Below are 21,491 nucleotides of genomic sequence, written 5' to 3'. Positions count from 1 at the left end.
TAGGACGATTTTGGTAGAAAGTGCTACATCCCCTTTCGCTGAACAAGCAAAGAAAATGACTATGATGGTCAACGAAAGATAACAAACATGCTTTTGTTTGACCTGGCACACACAAACCAAGTCAATAAGATAATACATCATTTGAGTAATTTCAGTTGAGTGAAGGTGGACATGTAGAGAGTGGCAATAAAGGGGCGTCACAGACTGGAAATGTGTCTGGAGGGTGGGACAGACGGTGATTGCTTCTCATTTTAAGGCCATGACATACATTCTAATTGGCTGGTGGGTGAGGGAGGGGAGAGGGCTGGTCAAAGTGGATAAATACCACCCCCACAACAACGTCACTAACTCTCAGCCCGGAAGAGTTCAGACACTTAATCCCTGCTTTCTTTCCACCATGCTCCACTCAGGTCGTTCACACCTGTAGAGTGACCGTGTTTCTGCATACAGCATGTGTGCTGGAGTTGATTTGTTTTCTGGTGAGTCTGGTTTGACAGCCGAGCAGATGGTGGATCAGCAGTCAATGATCGGTTAAGTGCATTTTACATCTCTCGCTGTACCACTCGCCACCGGTCGCTGGATTCAAACTGTGACAGTCCAAGGTAGTTTTGGAAAGGGCTCACTTTTACTTTTTCACTTCACTTGATCTGTTTTATTTTTACAGCAGATAAAACCTGCAGCATACTCGTAATCCGGCTACACGGCAGTGCCAAGTTCAGTCAGCTGACTTGTTTTGATCTGCAGGTCAAGACAGCGGTCAAGCTTCTGGAAAGAGTTTAGTCTGAACTTTAACCTGGGCTACATGTACAAACCTCCATCTTCCCCGTCAACCTTATTGTATATGTCAAGATTTGGAAACAGTAATTGATAAATAGTAATTAGTGTATAATAATAATAATGATAATAATGATAATAATGATAGTAAAGAAAGAGAAACACAAGTAGAGTTTACAGAATGAAAATAAAGGACAGCAGGGATAAGGTATATATATGTATAGACTATCATGAGCTAGTCACCAATGTTAGCCTGATCAAAAATGCTTTAAAAACTTTATACAAAAAATAAATGGTTAATACTGTTTATAGATATATTTACAAAGCTAACTGTGAACAGTGAAGTAACTGACTTAAATGCACGATATGTGACTTCCACTGCGAGGGGTCTCTCTAACAAAATAAAGCAGGAGACGTTTGCCGAGTGTTGTGTTTCGGAGCTAGCTCTGGAGGTCTTCAGGTGCAAGTGTTCAAAGACGAGGTAATCATTTAGTGTTATCATGTTATGTTTTGTCTCATTTGATGTCTTCATTCCTCAATCTCTGACTTTCCATGGATGCTATTCCATTTGGTGTTGAGGCTGAGTGACACGCCTGTCTCTTCTGTAGGTGTGTCCTTTTTCTCTGCAAAGCACTTCCTGCCACCCTGTTTGTGAAAAGCACTTTATAGATAAATGGGACTTGCCTGCAGCTTGGTAAGCTCACGTGTTCACATGGGTCCTGTTGAGGCTCCGCCCTCAAAGCGATCCAGTTTAATTGACTTACCTCACAGCAAGTGGAGGCTGATTTCCTCTGCTGCTCACAGACAAAGTGTCGCTGTTTGTCTTGGACTCCTCAGCTGGTCACACAGGTAAGAACCAAACTGAGCAGCACTACACTGACACAATGAAATATCACGACCCCGAGAAACTGAACGCTATTAATCACTATTGGACTTCTGACTTTCTTGGACTATCGGTCAATTTGTGATTCAATTAGTATTTGAGATTCTCCTCTTGGAAAAGCAAAGAGAGGCATTAAAACAGAGGACAAGACTTGAGACAAGGCTTGATGAAGGATATAATCTTCATTTGATGTTGATGTTGTTCTTGTTATGTAAATGCAGCAGTGCCTTGCCTTGCATTGCATTGAATCATTGGTTTTATCAGCAGCGACATACCATGTGGAGCTTTTTATTAATTAGATGATGATGCCATGTTGAAGAAAAGATTAGAATGTTTTGATAATTTTAATCACATGTTGTTCACTTTACCCTTAATGGTACTACTACTATAATAACCATCAATAATATGTGCTACATTTATAGCAAGTTATGCTTTAGCTGTTATTTCAATGTTAAATAATGAAATGTCACAAACTGCTAAGGTTAATAAACAGAAGTTGCAACCTTATAATGACCATCAAAATGTTGTTTATAGATTAACTACACAGTATTAAGGTTGCAACTTAACAAGACACATTTGCTCAATAAATTGTTTATAAATAATTGAATATTTTATTTATAGGGAAAGGACTAACATTTTGATAGACCATAAATTTACAATTTAGTAATTGGTTACCCCTTTACTCGAAGCAATGTTTAATTGTACAAAAGATTTAATCTATATTTATTTAAACCAAAGTATGTCAAATGGAGCTTGCCTAAACAAAGCCTTTCATATTGAATAGGTGTTAACTGAATTTAATCATGGTTACTAAAGTACTTCACTTGCTCTCCAAAAGATAAGATTACTTTGTTCTGGCTGAGGCAGATTTTTCTGGTAAATAAAGTTTAATGATGATCAATTAAGTAAATTTTGGTCGGTTGAGATAACAAACCAGGGCACTGCCCAAGTTTCATGGTGTATTCTGTCCACAGAGTTGAACTTTAAGTGTGTCGGACTGGTTCTGGTACTAAGACACAAAATATCTTGAGCTGGACTACTACTAATATTTTAGTTCTGTACCTGTATGGTAACAGCACATTCATGGCAGTAAAAAAAACAGGAGAAAAAAGCCCCCAAGAAATCTACACCTATATAACATTTTCCAACATTTTGGAAAAGTAGGTCTAGCTCCACATCCTTTTATGTTCTATATATATCTATCTATATCTCTCTCACAATTAGGTATGTTGTCCTCTCCTCTTTATAAACACAGCCTGCAGTCTGGGCAAATTTTCACAGAATCTTTGTCAGGTGTTTCAGCCTAGATTTTCCAAGCTGCCAGTTTGCGCTGTGGAGTGCAGAACTTATTGTTTGTTGAATAAAGTAAGGGATGTGTTCATTACACATGATTCATTCAATGAGCATCAGAGAACCTTTACAATATTTTCTATTCTTATGCTTTCTTGTTGTAATAAATGCTGTAATTTTGGGTGAAGAAAATATGCCTTTCAAACCTGCCTGAGGGTTGTTGAGTGTGACTGGATTTAACTTTATCTGTGACATCTCTTGGTAGTATTATTGTTGGTTGATTGGCTTAATGAGCTTATCAAGTGGCTTCTGCTCTTTTCACAGCATATGCTTCTCTGGGCTGAATTGTAGACCAGAACCAGGATCCAAAAAGGTACTGCTGCAATATCCCTGGGTTAGTCTTCTGTTTACTACTTTGACAGGGTACAGGAGGGAAGTCCCTTGGTGGAAGCTGTGCATCCTAGAAGAGCTCAAGGGGCCACAAATTCACACTTTGATACAGCTCTAAAACATCACCAGCATATCCAACAATGGGTAACTCCAAGAGTGGCGCTGTTTCCAAGGAGATCCTGGAGGATCTGAAACTCAACACCAAGTTCTCAGAGACTGAGATTGCCCAGTGGTATGAAAACTTCAAGAGGCAGTGTCCAACAGGGCGCATCACAAAAGAAGAATTCCAGTCTATTTACAGCAAGTTCTTCCCAGAAAGTGATGCACAAACATATTCCCAGCACGTCTTCCGCTCCTTCGACACAAACGACGATGGCACACTGGACTTCAAGGAGTACATCATCGCTCTTCACATGACGTCAACAGGGAAGACCACCAGGAAACTGGAATGGGCCTTCTCCCTGTTTGACGTGGACAAGAACGGATACATCACCAAGTCAGAAGTCAGGGAAATCTGCACAGTGAGTCTAGTGAGCTATAATATCCTTGCAGACAGTGAGTACTTGTAGCTTGGTAAGTGCTTGGCTCCAATATGTTTGGAAATTGGCTGAGTAAAGAGTTGAGTACTGTGAGTGAGTGATGAGAGACTCGTAGACATAAGCAAAAAGAAACGGAGACAACAGTATCATCTGCATAGAATTTGATAATAGACTGTCCTGTACTCTATCTGTTAGCGGCTCCTAGCCAAATGTCAGACATTGTTAGGTTTTGCAGAACTCAACTTTGGGTAAACTGGATTTAAGTGGGCTCAGGTTCCTTTGTATACCTTAAGGTCGGAGTGTATTAAACATTTGGTGGAATGTACAGTTAAGTTATTTGGAAGATAAAGGCATTGGTGAAAAGTAAGGGAAAATACTGAGTGGATTGATTGGTTGTTAAATAGAAGAAGGAATAATGGGAAGGATGGTTGACATTTGATGAGCAGTAAACTCTGAAGGAAGCTCTACATACAGTGTTTATGGATAATTAATAGGCATATGGAGATCACAGGAGAATGCACTGATTGTTGTCTCTCTCCAGATGTTGTTATATTTGGATATGCCCATCCCTTTAAATGCACATTCCCATTTTTTTTCCATTCCTAATTACTTCTCCATCAGCACACATTCCCTTAATATTGGCACCTATCTCCTTCACCGAATTAAACTACAGTATTCGACACAGGATTAGACTTAAATTAATGCTGATCAACGGTTTGGGGTAAATTAAGGGTTAAGTCTACTGAGAGCTTTACGGTATACATAAATAAGATAATGAAGGAAGAAACTATAGACTGAAGTGTAAAACACGAAGTTACATCTTATTAAAGAGTTCACATATTAAACTTATACTTTTATTAACATTCTTAAATCAAGAGTAATACAGTATGACATGACTTGACAATGTAAGACTCAGTACCCACTTTCAGAAATCTAAACCACTTGTTTCAAAGAAGTGCATGAGCAGAAACAAAATAAAGTATATATGACAGCATCCTCTGCATACAGGATCAGTTGGCACTGTCACTTAATATATTATTTGGTGGCTTCTAGGGAAACTTTGAATTTGGACACTACTTAGAACATAATTATGCAAATGATTTACTTAAACATTGTCCTCAAATCTTTTTGAAATAACACACCACTAATGCCACTTTTTTGGCTCCTTAAACATTACTGGCCTTCATGACCTCTGAATTAGTTTTTAGGGGAAATTATTGCTGTTTATTTATTTCTTTACTGCAAAAAATCAAAGAAGGTTTAAAGTATAAGGTATAAGGTTTAACTATTTAAGGTTTAAAGTAAAAGACATTGAAACAATAAGGTTTATGAAAAAAGTCAATTCCTTCTTTGGTCTGACTGCACAATGTCTGAGTAGGACCAGTTGTGACTGATTTGACTGCCTGGCATTGTTTTTCAATAATCTTTTCTTAAGCCCTGCCATCACATTGACATGTGAGAGAGTAGTTTTCCGATTTTACAGTGTTGCTAAAATAAAATGCTTCTCTCTCTTTGACAAGTCTGTATCACCTGTTTTTTTTTTTGTTTTTTTTCCTTACAGGCGATCTTCAAGCTAATTCCTAAAGATGAGTTGTCTGATCTGCCTGATGATGAAAACACAGCTGAGAAGAGGGCAGATAAACTCTGGAGCTTCTTTGACAAGGGTGAAAATGGTGAGATACTGTGGTTTAAATGGAGACTGAAATGAAATAATAAATATAAAAATTATTTGACTATTTGGGATGCAAAATAATCAGTGTGCTCCTCTCCCTTTGCCATGGGACCCTTAACAAGTATTTTTAATTCAACTTCATTTCAAAAACCTGCGCTGAACTCTGAATGTTTTCTTTCCTTTTGCTCCCTCCAGATCGAGTGGCAGAAGGAGAGTTTATCCAGGGAGTGTTGGACAATGATGAAGCTCTACGTTTGATTCAGTATGAGCCTTCAAAGTAACTCTTGTACAGATTTTTTGTGTCTCTCTTCATTCCTGTATTTTCAACTTTACCCTTCACTCTGCTAATGCAGGGACAGCAGCTTCATAAAATGTGAACACATAGCAGGTGTGACAATAACACCCTGTTGCAAAAAATTACCAGCAACCATATCTAAATTTGAAATGAAGTTCTTTTACTAACTGCTGTCTGTCTACCATTTTATATTCCCTCGTACCCATGTGACCTTACATTTTCCCACAACTAAATAAAATGTGAGTATGCTTTTTCTGCTCAGATTAACCCTGTGGTTCTCAAATTGGGGGCCCATAGTTCCACTGCAGGAGGCGTATGGATAACCAGGGGGAAAATATGGAGTGCAAATCAAGTCGAATGAATATGATTTATGTTGGGAAAATAAACAAACAAAAGTTTTCTGATAATATCGATCTCACCTTTATTACACTAAAACTCAACAGTGTTTTGCAGCCTAGTCGCCAGGATATATCAAGGTCAGCAAGGTCAACAAGGCTGCCAATCGGCCGACCACAGTTTGAGTCACACCACTGGACATTCTTAAGGTCACCTGACATCGCTATCTGTGATCATGGCGATTAAAACAGACATTTTAGGCCAAACCATGATGTTTTTTCTAACCCTAACCAAGTGGTTTTTGTGCATCAACCTAACCAGAGCACTAGCACAATGTTGTTACAAGAGTAAGACATAAAATCCAACCTAAAATTGCAACATAAACAAACTCCAATTTCATCTGTTGTTTTGCAGAAACACACTTACCTAACATTTATTCTGCTGATTGGATTGACTATTTGGTAGTTGTTTCTCCTCCTATTAACATGTTATAGTTGTCGGGTTGGGGGGCGGAATTGTTTGAGAACCACAAGATTGATTCTTCATTAAAGTTATGATAGAAGAGGCCCATACAGTACTTCTAAAACTGTCAGTGTGTAGTTTACATCAAGTGATATTTGTGAAAGAATATATCATGTGCTTTAGTTCAAGTGTCATCACCACAACTTATGTTGTTTTTTCTCTACTGGGCAGCCAATGCTGTTGTCTCATTTTATCTTAACATGTAAGAGCAGAAAGGTGTATTTGAACCCCTGTTATTCTCTAATTTTGTGTCTTTCAAAGTGATTAATTCATCCAAGTGGGAAAATCCTACATGCTTGCTTTTCTAGTTAAGTGGTGCATATTGAAGTTTAGGTTTGTTAAAGTACAACATGTGAAACTAAGTGTTGGTCCTGGATTTTCCTTTACAATGAATTCAATAAATCATAACCATGAAATTGTAATACCATTTAAGGTGTCAGAAGTCTTTTTTCCCCTTATCTTTCAGTCTTTTATGTCTCCTGTCCACACCATTTTTATTCTTTCAATTAGGCACAAACATCGACTTGGACACAAATAAACTGTTTGTGACCTCACAAATAAATGTCCTAACCTATCACTGCATATCACACACGGCAGATAAAGCAAGACAAAACAAAGTAAAAGACATAACAAGAGGGAAACAGGCATATTGGTCGACTCGAATGGGGGAAAAGGTGTGTTCGAGGCCCAGCAGCCCTCTGCCTGGACATTTCCCCTGGGTAATTGAGGTGTCTGTATGGCTACACATTCTGAGCTATGATTTAACTGTGACAGGTAGCTTCTGCTTCTAGGAGTTAAGGAATGTGGTGGATGTTGGCAGATCAACTCCCCTTTCTCCTATTGGATAGATGGACCCTTAATCCACCAAAGTGACCAATTAGAAAAAGTAGGTAGGTGCGGGCTAAGGGACTTCAAAAAGGCCCGCACAGGCAGGGAAAGTTAGGTGGTTAATTGTAGATTTCTTAGATCTAAGGTTCAAGAGGATTTCTGGTAGAGCAGAGGGCAAAGCTTTAGGCACATTAGGAACACCGGGTGCGGCCACATTGGTTCGGACGCAGGCTTAAGATCTGTTTAAATAAAGATTGCTCCATCATTCCATCCAGCCTTGCCTCCGCAGATTGTTTTATCACAACACTACACGCCGACTCCTTTGATAAAGACAGCCCAGAAACAACAGTAGCAAGAATGGTTTTGGCTATCAATATTTTTAAGGTAGGGTATCTATCTTTGTGGTGCGTTTAGGAACAGCTGGGACAAATCCAACTCATTCTACCTTCAAGTTTAATAGTCTTTGAATTATATTAATTAGGGCTGTCAAACAATAAATTTTTTTAATCGCGATTAATCACATTTTGTCCATAGTTAACTCGCGATTAATCGCAATTTTTTTGGGCACATTTCTTTCTGTTCTAAATGTAGTTTTGTCATGTTCTTTAACATATACTTTAACAACATAATTAAGGGCAAATATGCTTGCTTTATAAAAATGTTTTTTCAACACTTCAAATCATGCAGGAAAATGAAAGGCTCAAAAAATATCCCCTCACCCTAAATGGGATCAAAACGTTGTGATGTGTGCTTTTGGCGGGGGGGCTCTCTGGATCTGTCGTGTGTTTGACTTGCAAATGATATTTGAGACTCGACGTACTTCAGTGGTAACTCATTTCATGTCGACAGTACGTGCAGATAACTTTTGTCCTATGGACCGAACCATCTGGCCATGTTTTGAAAGTGAATTTGCCGTTCATAAGTCCTTTCTCCATTTCCTTTCACTTTCGCTTTTCAGTCCACCATGTTTTTCCCGAACGCCAACCCTGCTTCTTCTTCTTCTGATTCCCTTTCTTATTCTTCTGCCACCCTCTGGATCAAGACTACAGGTGCCACCGACGGCCGTAAATCAAACAATGTGCGTTTCTTTTTTTTTTTAATACTGAACGTTAATCGTGCGTTAAAAAAATTAACGGCGTTAAGAGGATGTTGCGTTATTAACGCGTTATTAAGTTAACTTTGACAGCCCTAATATCAATATGATGTGAGCTTCAGTTAGCTTTCCATAGAAATGGCTGGTAGAAATGTCCTTCAGAGGGATACATTTTACTTTTATACCTGAGTTCATTTGAGAGCCTGTACTTTATTACTTTTACTTGAGTTAAAAAGTTGTCAACTTTTTTACACAAGTATTGGTACTTTTTCTTGAGTAAAGAATGTGTGCCCTTTTGCCAACTCTGCTAGAGAAAATAAAATACAGTCAGTTTAATCCGTTATTGTCTGAACCTTGACAGCATGTCTGAAATTCATGGAAATCTATCCAACAAGTGGCAATAGTATCTCAGGTGCGAATGAGGTCGGTCTACATGTGCTCAACCCTCTTGTGACCTGTTTATAGAGTGTAAAATGGCTGTCGCAGGTTAATCTGTATTAGTCTTTAACTGAATTTTGGTCACCGGTCAACAGCAGAAGAAATGTCCTCAGGATAATCCACCTTCCCCACAGCTCCGATTGGAGCCATTTCCTCTGTTTACAGTTACAGTGGGGTCTGTGGATTATCCAGAGCCACTTCGGCACAGTTCAGATATTTTAGTGTCAGAAGGCTTGTTGTCCTAAAAATAAGAGTTTCCAGATGTTCACGGATGGTTTCATGATCCAAAGTTACACAAGACAAACACAGACAATAGTCTCTATAGAGAGGATTAGTATTGTTTCGTAATGAGAAGACCTAGTTTACTGTCTCGCTCCACTTTCTGGAAAGACATCTGCGTGCGCACTGCTTATTTGATCATGAAGCCAAATTAATTTCAAAATAAAATAATCACTTCTTTCTGACGTAACACCTTTAAAAGGTAGAGATTTCTTGAGAAAACAATCCGCTATAGAGTGAATACTGTGTTCACTCTCTAAAAGTACATAAATAAAACACTTTTTATAAGATCATTTTCAACATCCTCAGATTCTGTTCATCATGTGTGAGCTGTTACATTATCATAACTTATTATGTTTCTGCAATATCAAACATGATACAGATGAACACAAGTCTATTTACAGCGAATACGTTCATGAATTAACCCCTTCATTTGTTGGCTGGATTATGAGGAAAAACTAAACTAAATCACTTCAGTGTTGCTGCAAGTGCTTCATCTTACATAAACTGTTGTATAATTCAATCTCTTAATTTACATTTTTAATTACTTTCAACACAGTGGCCTGACCCCTTCTGCCTCACTGCCTACAGTATGTCTCTCTCTCTCTCTCTCTCTCTCTCTCTCTCTCTCTCTCTCTCTCTCTCTCTCTTAGTCTTATTCCCCTGACTGGGGAGATTATTGACATAATCTTCTGTCCAGCATTTGAAAGCATCTGCCTTAATGTCTAAATCTCTCTGTTGATGTAATCTTTGATTCTTGCCTTTCTTCTTTCCCTTGCTTTGTAGATGAACATAAACATGGAAACATCGTTGGATAACAGGGTTTACACATGCAAAGCCTTTGCATTGAGGCTGCAGGTGAAAAAAAAAAAAATATCCTGGTAATGTTTTACTTCTTTATATTTGTCTGGTGTCTCGACTGTAAAAGTCTTGAAATGGTTAAGAAATAAGATAAATCTGTGATACAAACAGATATGAACAAGTAATTTCATGAATAGCCATTCCTAAAGTTTTGTCAGTTGAACCTAAACAATACTGAAGCAGTTTCTTCTTATGCATACTGATGACGTACCGAGGAGAGTTTTATGGCCATCTGAGTCTAGTAATGCAGCCATCACCTCACATTGTTTATTATATGTGAAAACTGAAGTTACTAAGTTATTTATTTAGGTTTGTATTGCGTTGACAGAAAACCGTTCCCACATGAAACTGCTCATAACTGTGTCAATCAATGATTGACAGATTGATGGATACATATCACTACAGGTAAGAGGGAAACCAGATTTTGGATTTTGGGTCTAAACTGTCCTTTTAGAAGTCCATAATAAATATGGACTGTCAATTTCTTCTGCACTTTTATTCTGATGTTTTGAAGAGATGTAATCGATCATTATAGCAGAAGTCTCAACATAACCTGCTGACTACATGATAAGACATCAGACAATGTGGTTTGGTTTTATTTATCACCGCACGGGAGGAGATTTTCATCCATTCACACAAACATAGATCACAAACCAAAAATGTAAATAACATTATATGCCACAGTCGTTGTCACATCTATGTCATTAACATCTCTCAACACCCTCTGAATTTCTATTTGAGTACATTCTCACATCCTGTCATACATCTCATGAGTCACAGCATTACATACAATCCCTGAAGAAGTCACTGAAGTTGGTAATATTGATATATTGCTGTTGTTTTGTGTACATCCAGTAAGAACAGTCAGTCTTAGACATGATAAAAAAGTAAAAATATACTAACAGGATACAACATCTATTGGCGTCGCCTCACATTATTGCATTTCAACTCCTTAAACATATCTGAAAATACTTTGCAGTTAAAACTACACTGCTGTTAAAAAAACATACAACATTCTATTTGATACATTTTATATAGTTTTTTGTCCGTATCTTGCCATTTTGTTCTTCCTGCTCATTATAAATGAATAAATAAACAAATAAAGACTTAGGGAATGAGTTTCAGTATGTCATTGCTGCTGGGTGAAAACTGCAGGGTTTGAGATGCTATTGCATGTTATCAAGAAAACAATCAGTGAATCTGTGAAAGCTTCAGTAAGCAATGTTTTTATTGAACCAGCCAAGAACCAGGTGACCAAGTCCAAGAACCAGTTCATGAGGAGAAATGGCCATTGATGTGACCTGATCAACACCAAGCTCTATGCAGTCTAACTATGCTGGTTCTGGTGCTGCATACATACTTGATGGCAGCGGTGAACCAACCGTCCATGTAAAAAGACACAGTTTTAATCAAACAAGCTCAAAGAAGCTGAGCCGGCTGTACGCTACCTACCCTGTCAGGATTGTCAGGAAGCCAAAGATATTCTTGTCAATGGAGACAAAAGCAGGAGAATGAATATTGGTCTTACAATCATCTGACTGCAATGGGATGGTAATGTTGTGTAAGTAGTAAATTCTCTGTGCAGCAAGGCATTTGAGCTGTCAGTCTGTGAGTTTGAATGTTGTTTTGCCTCCAAGTGGTCACAAGATTGAATGAGACAGCTTGAGTGAGATGCAAACTGCAAATTTTCAAACAGTCTAGAAATGCATCATGCTACAGTTATCATATGAAACAGCAAATATACAAAAAACCCCAACAAAAAACGAGAAGAGTTTTTATTTTTGTGTTCAAGTCCTACAAGATGTTTGTCCTCTGACGTCCAAAGTCTTAGCAGGGTGAGTCCTCTCGCTCTTCCTGCACACTGTAATCTATGTCGTCCATCTCCCGTTCACAGTCTTCACATCCTTCAGTGCCACAACCCTCCACCACCACCACACCGTGATGGTCCACCAGTCTTCCCCCTCCCATTCCACCCAACGCTCCCATTGTTCCAAAACCCATTCCCCCAACTCCTCCTACCACTCCCATTCCCATTCCTGCCTTTCCAATTCCATTTCCTCCAACTCCCATTCCTCCAACTCCTCCTACTGCTCCCATTCCAACTCCCATTCCTCCTACATCCATCCCTCCCATTCCAACTCCATTTCCTCCTAAACCCATTCCTCCCATTCCAACTCCTCCCATGCCCATTCCCATGCCCATGCCTATGCCCATTCCCATTCCTCCAGCTCCCATCCCCCCACCACCAACCAGCAGCGCTCCCCCAGCACCGCATGCCAATTGTCCGACAGCTGGTCCCACTCCTCTGGGCCACATAGGATCCATGAGCGCCCCCTGCTGGCCAAGCTGGATCAGCTGACTGACGGAGTAAACCCCACCACCACCAGCTCGGACAACCTCCTCGTAGGAGGGGGCGCGGGCAGCAGTGCGAGCCTCCTCCAGCCTCACCCGGGCCCGGTGCTTCATCTCGATGATGGTCTTGGTGTAGGAGTTGAGCGTGGCGACGGCAGCTGCCATGCAGCAGCTGAACGACAGCCAGGCCATGCTGGTGAGTAGAGGGAGGACGGAGGTTACTCTGTCATCAGGTCACAGGCCAATGCCATTTGTTGTGTTCAATTTGCAGCTCTGACCAGGACTATGACTCAAAGTGTTATTATAAGACAGGACAGACTGGGGCTAGCATGCTAACTTCAGTTTACACCTCGGCAACATTACAGAGACATCTGACCTAATGTTGTTTCTTCACAGTCTGTTGATAACGTTGATTTATTTAACCTTTAAGTTTTAAGATTTTCCATGGTGGTTTAATTTAAACACACTTACGCAAATGACCATCCGTAGTCCCACGTCTGTGGCCTCCAGTCTTTGGGCCCGATGCTCACAGTCATCTGAAACACTGTGGTGTACATCATGTGTGCGACCATCCCCATCATACCTGGTCAGGAAAAAAAAATTTTTCACTAAAAAGACATTTAAACCATTGGTAAACCCTCTTAAATTAGGTGATCGACTCCTTTGCTATCGCCAGGAGACAAGTATGCCTCTCTGTTTTTTCCCCTAAACACATCATAAAAACAGGGAACAGTAGAAATTAGCACAATCCAGTGACTACTGCTGAGTCATCTGACTGGAAATGAATGCTAACTGCACCCACCAAAAACAAATGTCAGTGGGTTTAATGGGGTTTTTGTCCAGTATGACAGGGTATTTAAACTCAAGAGAGTATAGGTCTCATAAATCCTTATACACAAGAATGAATACCAGTCCACTGACATCACATTAGTGCTCATCATTCTGACATCTTCTCACAAATAATTGGGGCTGCCAGTGTTTAAGTTCAAACAACTAAAAGTGTGAAATTTCCCAACAACTCAGCACAAAGTGTCGCTCATCCCCACCTGACAGGACGGTGCACATGGCAGCGAAGGCGTTGATCTTGAGGGCGTTCATCTCCCTCTTGGCACAGAGGCAAAGCGCTTCCACACACATCAGCAGGAAGCCCATAGCCAGAAGGCCGATGTACGTGAACTCACTGATGACTGACAGCCAGAGGACACCTGGAAGGAAATCAATTTAGTAATATAATAAGCCAGCCAGCAAGACTGATGAGACAGTCTATATCTAACGATGGTAAACTGGGATGCAAACTAGAATACCGATTATATTTTCAATATGCTCTGGTTTGATTTGTGTTGTACCGACCTTGTGTCTCTCCTGGCGTCAGCTCAATGAAGCTGCGACACTTTTCTTCTTGATCCTCACCTGAAGGAACAATAACAACAGTCAGAGTTACAGAGATTGTAGTAAAAATACACAATCCCTGTCTTTAAATATATATCACATTAAATCTATAAAGGAACAGTTCAAACAAAAAATGGAAATTCAGTCGTCATCTAATCTAAACTGTGCCTGTGTTTATAGACTCTGTCAAAGTAAAAGCCAAAGGATCAGAGTGTTATATTACAGCTGCAATATGTAGGCTACTTTTTTATCATAATGACATAAGTAAGGTATAAAAACATAATGAAAATAGCTGCTTTAGGTCCAGAAGACACATGTGTGATGTGCTGCTGACTGTCGACCATTCTCAGACAATTTACTTATTAATTCTGTGACTACAATAATCCAGGCTGGTACAAAATGATCCTCCTTAGAGAGACTTAACTGTAAATCATCTGTGTTGACTCAAACACATTCTTACTGGCAGCTTTAATAGTTACAGAAGAAAACAGTTGTAGTGCACCAACATGTCAACAACGTTTTCTGTTCATTGCACATTCAAGTACAAAGCTTCAGTGCAGTTTTCAGGTATTTGTACTTATAGGATTTCTGATTTATTTGTTTTTCTAAGAATATCACCAAGGAGATAACGAAAAAGTAATTTGCTGTAAATCTTCACGCCTCAGAGAGTGATGAGTAGATATTCAGACCGAGCATGTTGGTGCTTACAACAACAAACCTTTGAGTTCAAACTCAGGTGTTTAACCACCAGGTCCCTGTCACTGATCATGCTTTCTGCTCCCATCACAAACCTTCGTTGTGCTTCTCACAGGAGAGCCAGAAGCCGGTGTGGAAGTAACGCAGCATGTACTTGTCCTCGCCCGTCTCCCAGATGTAATGGACGGCGTTGGCCAGCTGCTTCCTCTTTATCCTGGCCAGCTCCTCCTTCTGGAGCGGAGTGAGGGTCACATTGGAGACCGGGCTCCTCGGGTCCGGCGTGGGAGTCTCTGGATAAAGAAATGTAGGACAAGGAGAATGATTAAAGTAGAAAGAGATAGAAGAGAAGCACAGAAGTATAGAAAATAAGAAAAAAGAAAGGAAAAGATTTTAGGAAAATCTAAGGAAAGACGTATGAGTAGACTCAGGAGTAAATGTACCAGGAGGTACAGAGAGTGGAGATGCAGAAAGATTATAAAAAAACATGTTTATGACTAAAACGTCTTCCTCGATATCGCAGACCAAGAACCTCTGACATAAATCCCAGGGGGATCTCCTGTGGGTGACGGCATGTAACACAATCCAGCCCTGTAAACACTGTTCTTTAGGTAATCTGTCATTTTCTGTGCACTGAAAATTGAATACTACATGGAAACAAATAGGCTTAGCGCTCAAAGATGAGACAGCGGGTGAGTGAATCCAGATGACACGCCGCTGCAGATACAAAGTTCTGAGATTAGCAACAAAGCCGGGATTATGTGAATCTCTGCCAGTCAAGTGTAAAATACTTGGAATATCGGGCGTAAGACAAATATTGTAGAGGCCAGAAAAACTCTGCAGTATTTCTAAAAATACTGATGTGGTTCAGTTATTTTTACATGATCAGTGTGCTCTTCCATGACAGAGGTTCTTTCGAACTATCAACATTTTTCATGGAGAAGAGTGACGTGTGTGTGATAACATGCATTCACATACAAGAAGGAGGTCACGACTCACAGTAGCTGTACGCGATCTACAGTTCATGTGTAAAATACATGTTTGGGTAAAAGATGATGATATTTGACTTGACACTTTCGGTTTAATTTCCAACATAAATGATGATATTACCACTACACTACAGACAGCTGGTGTGCCACCACGGTCTGAGAATAGCGGTTCTGGTATATCAGGTGCAGACGACATCATGAATTTAATTTAAATCAGTAGATGTTTGTCACACAAGGCTCACTTCCTGGACAATTTATGTTTGAGTTACAGCAACTTCCTGTTTTGTGGGGAAACATCAAAATTCGCCGTGCTGTTACAGTAATTCCGCTCAGCAAAAACTTAAAATCTGAAGAACATTTAACTGTTATGGTCTTAAGATTGAACTCACCCAGTCTGAAGTATATCTGGTTAAATCTCTGGGAACAGTTCAATAAAGAACTACACTTGTAAATTCAAAATGGCTGACTTCCTCTTCCTAACAAAGAGGCCTGTTCAAAGTGATGAAGATGTGCACTTCACATGCAGTTAACAGTGTGTGTCTTCCCCCTGTGTACCAGTATACAAACTATTTCTGAAGCTTCTCCCGACGCTTTTCTTTAAAGTCTAGAGACATGGCAATTGAATCTATGCACGTTGTAGACGGCACAGTCGAACCATTTTTGCCACACCCAATCCAGAACCATGTCAGATATCACATGCCTCATTTGCCTCTTCTGACACTACTGCCATCTTTGTCCCTAAAAATGCATCACCTTGTTTAGGTTCAATTTTCTATTTTTTTCTTGCACAAAACTGTACTAAGGTTTAGGCACTAAAACATCATGGTTTGGCCTAAAATAATGGTTTTGGTTGGCACAAAACTAGGTGGAAGAGTCCCCAGGGGTCCATAAAAATATTCAGGAGTGTTATACGTAGAAAAGCTGAAAGCGTTGAACGGTGATCAGCTATTTGGCAGCAAGTGGCCTGTTACCTTCTATAAAACCACCATCCAAGCTATGTGAAAGGAGGCTAATAAGCATATAATGGTCGATATCTGTGGTATGTACAGATTGGCCGTGTTGGTTTGCAGAAATGTAACATAATATCTGGGCGACTGGAGATGAATTTCAAACCATATTGGATTAAAAGTTGTTCAAATCTCTGATAACAACACAAACACACATCATGGAAGCTTGAAATAAACAAATGTAATGTTTGATGCTTCTTAGCCAAAATGGTCGAAGTTGTTTTGGCAGAGTAGAGAACCACGTCAGTTTGATGAAGTTTGATGTGAAGAAATTGCTGATTACTTGTTAAAGTATGACAAACTGATCTGATGTTCAAATGATGTTATTATTAATAATCTAGGTGTGAAAAATCTCCTTTACTTTTCTACTAAATTTTACCTGGAAATGGAGGCTTGAACATCAACATCTGCACCTGTACGTCAGGTTCAGTCACACTGAAACAATGACTGACATTGTTTCCTGCTCTCACCTGTGGTGTACGGCTGACTGTTGTTCTGCCCACAGTTCTTCAACTTGACGGGCGACAGGCAGAGAGGCTTCACCACCTTGTGTGTTCCCTCACACCAGTAGGAGGTGCAGAAAGCGCAGACGGACAGGGTGAGCGCCAGCGAGGTGAGGAAAAGTGACAGCAGGGAGCGGTTGCGTCTGGACATGTTCTCCAGCATGGCGGCTTCTCGACTCTGACAAATCCGGAGAGAAACAGTGTGTGTCGGCCTGACTATGAGGTTCAAAAATGGCTCCACGAGCCTGACAGCATCTGCTGACCAATCAAGATAAGGATCAGATGATCCAGGGGGTTTCCGTGACACCACAGAGACGAGGCAAGATGAAGTCCAGCGCGTTGGATGTGGGTTGTTGTGACGACTGAGATTGACTCATGGACGATTGCAGAGAGGAGAAAAGAGAAAAGAAGCAGGGAAAAAAAGGAGGATTAAGGATGTTTGAGAAGTGGAACAAAGGTCAGAGGGGAATCTGGGAAAAGGGTTGGTTGGAGAGACGGAGGGAGGGCGTGTTTGAGGAAGGAGGACAGTCGATGAGCAGAGGTCAGAGGACAGTGGAGTGGACAGAGATGAAGTGCCAGGATTTAATCACTTCACACAAGTAGAAAAGGAGACAGATGTGCAGGCCAGGGGTTGCAGGAGGAACTCCAGCTCTCTTTTTCTGCTCCAGTATCAGTCACAGAAAATCAGCGTGGATCATCAGATTTAAATTAGGGATTTCTTCTCGATGTCACGGCACGAGCCAGGCGAGACGTTTGACTCCACACATTTCTTCTTACCGAGCTGCCTCTCTACCCCATGTTTCCACTGCCTTTGCGTCTCGCATCCTTTCTCTGGTGCTCCTTCTCTCTCGCGGATGGATGATAAGCGTCTAATTCTTGTCCTGCGGATTTTGAAACTAATCAGTCCAGCTTCCCGGGCACATCGGGCTCCTCAACCTGTTCCTCCACCTCTCCGGGAAGGATTGAGCTCGCAAAGGAGTGATTAGTCCGGTTTCTCCGACCTACAGTACCTCTGGGCCTGGTAATCTGTGTTAATCTTGCAGGGTTAGGTGGATGAGATTAATGCCCACTGACTCTCATGCTGTCTTTGGCTCGACGACCACCTAAAAGTAAAGATGAGAGACAGAGGCAAGCATCTGGATTAAGAGTTGCTAGGAACAGCTGAGTCGACAGGATTAGTACGAAGCCTTTGACGTTAACATGGACTTTAAGGCAATAAAACCTGAAACTAGTGAATCGAAACTCTTTGTTCTCTCTGTTTTTTTGGTTTTCATGGTGTGTGGGGGGACGTTTTCTGATTTTTATGTTTGTGTTTCATAAAGTGGATTTTGATTAAGGGTAAGACGAATAAACCTGAATTGCTATTTAAGATATCGATGTTGGTAACAGTTATTTTAGCTTTTGGGCCATAACCATCTCAGTTTTTTGGAGCCAGCGGTGACCATATTTGGACCAGAGGGTGGAGCTTATGTTTGGATCTAGGACAAACCTAAGTAGCAATTTGTTAATGACAAAGTAGCCACGCCCAAAACATACCCTGATTTATCGTCTATTTGACTTTAAATGCGACCATAATTCACAAAATGAATGTCATGCTGCATTGAAGAAGAGTTGGAACTAATGACTGAGACCATATACTCATTGAGGAACTGTTTACTGAGGCAAAACTACATACTGCCCCTTTAATTTAACTTTACTTTGAAAATCACCATTTCTATTCTGCAGTATAGCTCGTAGCCCTTTGGTTGTTTCAGCACCACACTTCCTCTGTCTGATGCACGACTCACTACCACAGTCTGTATCAGTGGTAGTCTTATTTTACAGCATATTGCACCTAAATCCAATTGGACGTAGCGTAGAAGGTGACATGGTGCACTTTCACCCCTGTTTGAGCAGTTTGATTGACATAACACACAACACATCCCTGTACAGAAAGCCTTCAGTGTTTTCTCTCCGCAGCCATTGGATTAAAGCCAGACTTTAGGAAAACCTGTCTGAAGCATCTGTCCTGCAGTTTTGAAGACTAGTCAATCAAAATGTAGGACATTGGATGACGAGATAAAAATGCTGTCTAGACCCTCATGAAGTGGGACACCTGGCCACCCAAAGTGGATTTTTAAACTTTATCATCACTCTGCTGCAGCTACCTGGTAGTTTACAACAGCTGACAATAATGTCAAGGTGGACTGTACAGAACCATCAGAGGTCAACATATGCTACATAAAACACTGTAAAAGTTAAGTAGCAAGACAGCTTAGATGCCAAAGTGCACAAGAAGAACAATAATTATGAAAAGGCTATGAAATGAATGGAACCTGTCTCTGCAAACAACCAGCAAGTTGGTCTCATGCAGCACAATCAACATCATCTAAACCCACAAACACACAGGTTTCTTCTACACAGTCTGACAGAACTTCATACACTGTATTTCATCCAACTTGGTTATATTCGTATATGTAAACAGGGAAAAGTGTATAAGTTATCATCTTGTTCCAGCTCTTCGTTGCACTGAGTGAAATATTCAGAAACCAGGTTTCTTTTACATATCATACATCTATTTGTTATCTTTGAAAAAACACTGGGATCTCCACCAGAATTTCACATAAAGTTCTGTGGGCGTAAATAATAAGCAGGAGTTTTAAATAAACGACCCATTTACGTGTCGATGAGATTTTAAGATGTGTTAACAGGTGATCTGTCCTCGACCCCCGAGAGCATGTAACCGCCAAATTAATCAAATCGTTGCGATCGTAAATGCTTATGTGATGTTCAACCGGGCATCGCAGATTAGTTTGGTCCATCAAATCATCTCGAGGTGTTAATCTATAATCCATACACTGAGGCAGTAATTGTTCTGCTTTACTTTACCTTACATGTGTCGACGTAATGTCCCCACACACCTGTCCATGTTAACAGCAGCTGAGGCATACAGATTAACAGATCCAAGCACACAGCGACTCAGTCTACTATCTAGCATTAATTGAGCGATTTTTTACATGGAGTTTGGTGGGTAACCTCCCTTCTGACTGGTGTAGACAGTTAGTTCTTCACACAGAGACATTTACATTCACAGTTTATAAAAGAGGCATACAGACTTTTCATAGCTTTCATCATCTCATCGCGCTGATTCTGAAATCTTCCCCCTCGCGAGTGTGAAATCCATCTGTCGTTCACACTCAATTTGTTGATCAGCTTACACCGGTGCAATGAAATAAAAATGTAACACCAGCTCGACTCACCGTGTTTGGGACTCTTTGCGTTTCCTCCTCCTCTCCTCCGACAGGGATTCTGTTTCCTTCACCTTTCCTCTGCGCTCCCTCAGTTTTCAGAGTTTGCATCAGAAACCCACCCAGATTTCCCTCTAATCCCCCACAAGTCCATCTGTTACTTTCCCTCCCCTTTGCTCCCTACACTGCTTCTGTTCATCCATCCATCCTCCCATTTCTCTCTCTCTGTCTCCTGTTTTCTTCATCTCTCCTCCTCTCTCACTCATGACCTCCCTGACCTCTACGCCTATGGTGATTAATCTGACAGTATGGTATGGGCAGCTTAGATTGAGATGAGTGCGACGGTTTCATTGTATCTGCTGCTCTCTAAACTTCGACCCTTCTTAAGTACAGCTGTGCAGTACATGCAGCTGCTGGCTAGAGGCAATCCCATTACCTCGAAATCATTGGTTTGGAAAGCCAACATGTTTGGAACAGTGTGTTCGAACTGTACATCGAGGAAACGGCAGCGTCAGAGGGGAAACGAGTTCAAGTTATTTGACAGCCAGGATTTTGCATTCAGGTCCGAGTTGATTTCAACATGGCTAGGAACGTATTTAGGCCCCGATCAGACGACATATTAACATCTGTCCTGAGGGAGTTCATCACAAGGCGGCAGTTCACACCTGGCATCGAGTCTCTCAAGTGACCCTTTGTGATCAGATCCCAACTCCCCGCTTTACATGCAGTATATCACTGAAACAACATTTTATTTTACAAATGTAGTTTCTGGCCTCTCTTCCTCGAAGGTGTCAGCGAGTAGTATGTTGATAAAAGAATTCTGCGGAGGCAAGGCTGGGTGGAATGATAGAGCAGTCTTTATTGAAACAGATCTCAATGCCAGCATCCGATTCAGAAGCGGCCGCATTCTGATTTTCTCAAATCAATGGCAAAAGCAATGCCAAAATGCTTCGCCCTCTGCTCTATCGGAAATCCTATTCGAGTCCTTCGATCTTTGGAGATCCACCAAATGCCACCCCTCCCTTCTCATCCTATGCAAGGGTTTTTAGAGTCCCTTTCCAGTTCACACCCACTTCTTTTAATTGGTCACTTTGGTAAATTAGCCAATAGATAAAAAGAGGAGTTGAACTG

At 40.7% G+C, this 21,491-nt stretch overlaps 2 protein-coding genes across 2 annotated transcripts; one reads left to right on the top strand and one right to left on the bottom strand.

Moving 5' to 3' along the window:
- Positions 1-1,525: 1,525 nt before the first annotated feature.
- LOC115579018 (recoverin-like) lies at positions 1,526-7,128 on the top strand. The gene is made up of 4 exons (XM_030412462.1): positions 1,526-1,623; positions 3,272-3,858; positions 5,438-5,549; positions 5,744-7,128. Exons 2-4 carry the CDS (start codon positions 3,478-3,480, stop codon positions 5,827-5,829), a joined length of 579 nt encoding a protein of 192 aa, XP_030268322.1. The 5' UTR covers positions 1,526-1,623; positions 3,272-3,477; the 3' UTR covers positions 5,830-7,128.
- Positions 7,129-10,768: 3,640 nt separating this feature from the next.
- Positions 10,769-21,084, bottom strand: LOC115579019 (germ cell-specific gene 1-like protein). The gene is made up of 8 exons (XM_030412463.1): positions 20,373-21,084; positions 17,101-18,236; positions 14,733-14,927; positions 13,903-13,962; positions 13,599-13,757; positions 13,024-13,135; positions 12,447-12,745; positions 10,769-12,362 (listed from the first exon to the last, which is right to left on the bottom strand). The coding sequence occupies exons 2-8, from the start codon at positions 17,294-17,296 to the stop codon at positions 12,028-12,030; spliced, it is 1,356 nt and encodes a 451-aa protein (XP_030268323.1). The 5' UTR covers positions 17,297-18,236; positions 20,373-21,084; the 3' UTR covers positions 10,769-12,027.
- Between the last annotated feature and the right edge of the window lie 407 nt (positions 21,085-21,491).

Source organism: Sparus aurata, chromosome 3, assembly GCF_900880675.1.
Source record: "Sparus aurata chromosome 3, fSpaAur1.1, whole genome shotgun sequence".
Lineage (NCBI taxonomy): Eukaryota > Metazoa > Chordata > Actinopteri > Spariformes > Sparidae > Sparus > Sparus aurata.
Note: the sequence above shows the minus strand (reverse complement) of the source record. Positions and strands in the feature narration are given on the sequence as shown.

What these genes read in the sequence shown, in the direction of transcription:
- LOC115579018 (XM_030412462.1), top strand. Translation starts at nt 3,478, where the DNA reads ATGGGTAACTCCAAGAGTGGCGCTGTTTCCAAGGAGATCCTGGAGGAT. An exon ending in AAGTCAGGGAAATCTGCACA is followed by an intron (nt 3,859 to 5,437) that starts GTGAGTCTAGTG and finishes TTTTCCTTACAG; the next exon opens with GCGATCTTCAAGCTAATTCC. An exon ending in CTTTGACAAGGGTGAAAATG is followed by an intron (nt 5,550 to 5,743) that starts GTGAGATACTGT and finishes TGCTCCCTCCAG; the next exon opens with ATCGAGTGGCAGAAGGAGAG.
- LOC115579019 (XM_030412463.1), bottom strand. Translation starts at nt 17,296, where the DNA reads ATGCTGGAGAACATGTCCAGACGCAACCGCTCCCTGCTGTCACTTTTC. An exon ending in CATGTGCACCGTCCTGTCAG is followed by an intron (nt 13,136 to 13,598) that starts GTGGGGATGAGC and finishes TTTCCTGACCAG; the next exon opens with GTATGATGGGGATGGTCGCA. An exon ending in GACTACGGATGGTCATTTGC is followed by an intron (nt 12,746 to 13,023) that starts GTAAGTGTGTTT and finishes TCTACTCACCAG; the next exon opens with CATGGCCTGGCTGTCGTTCA.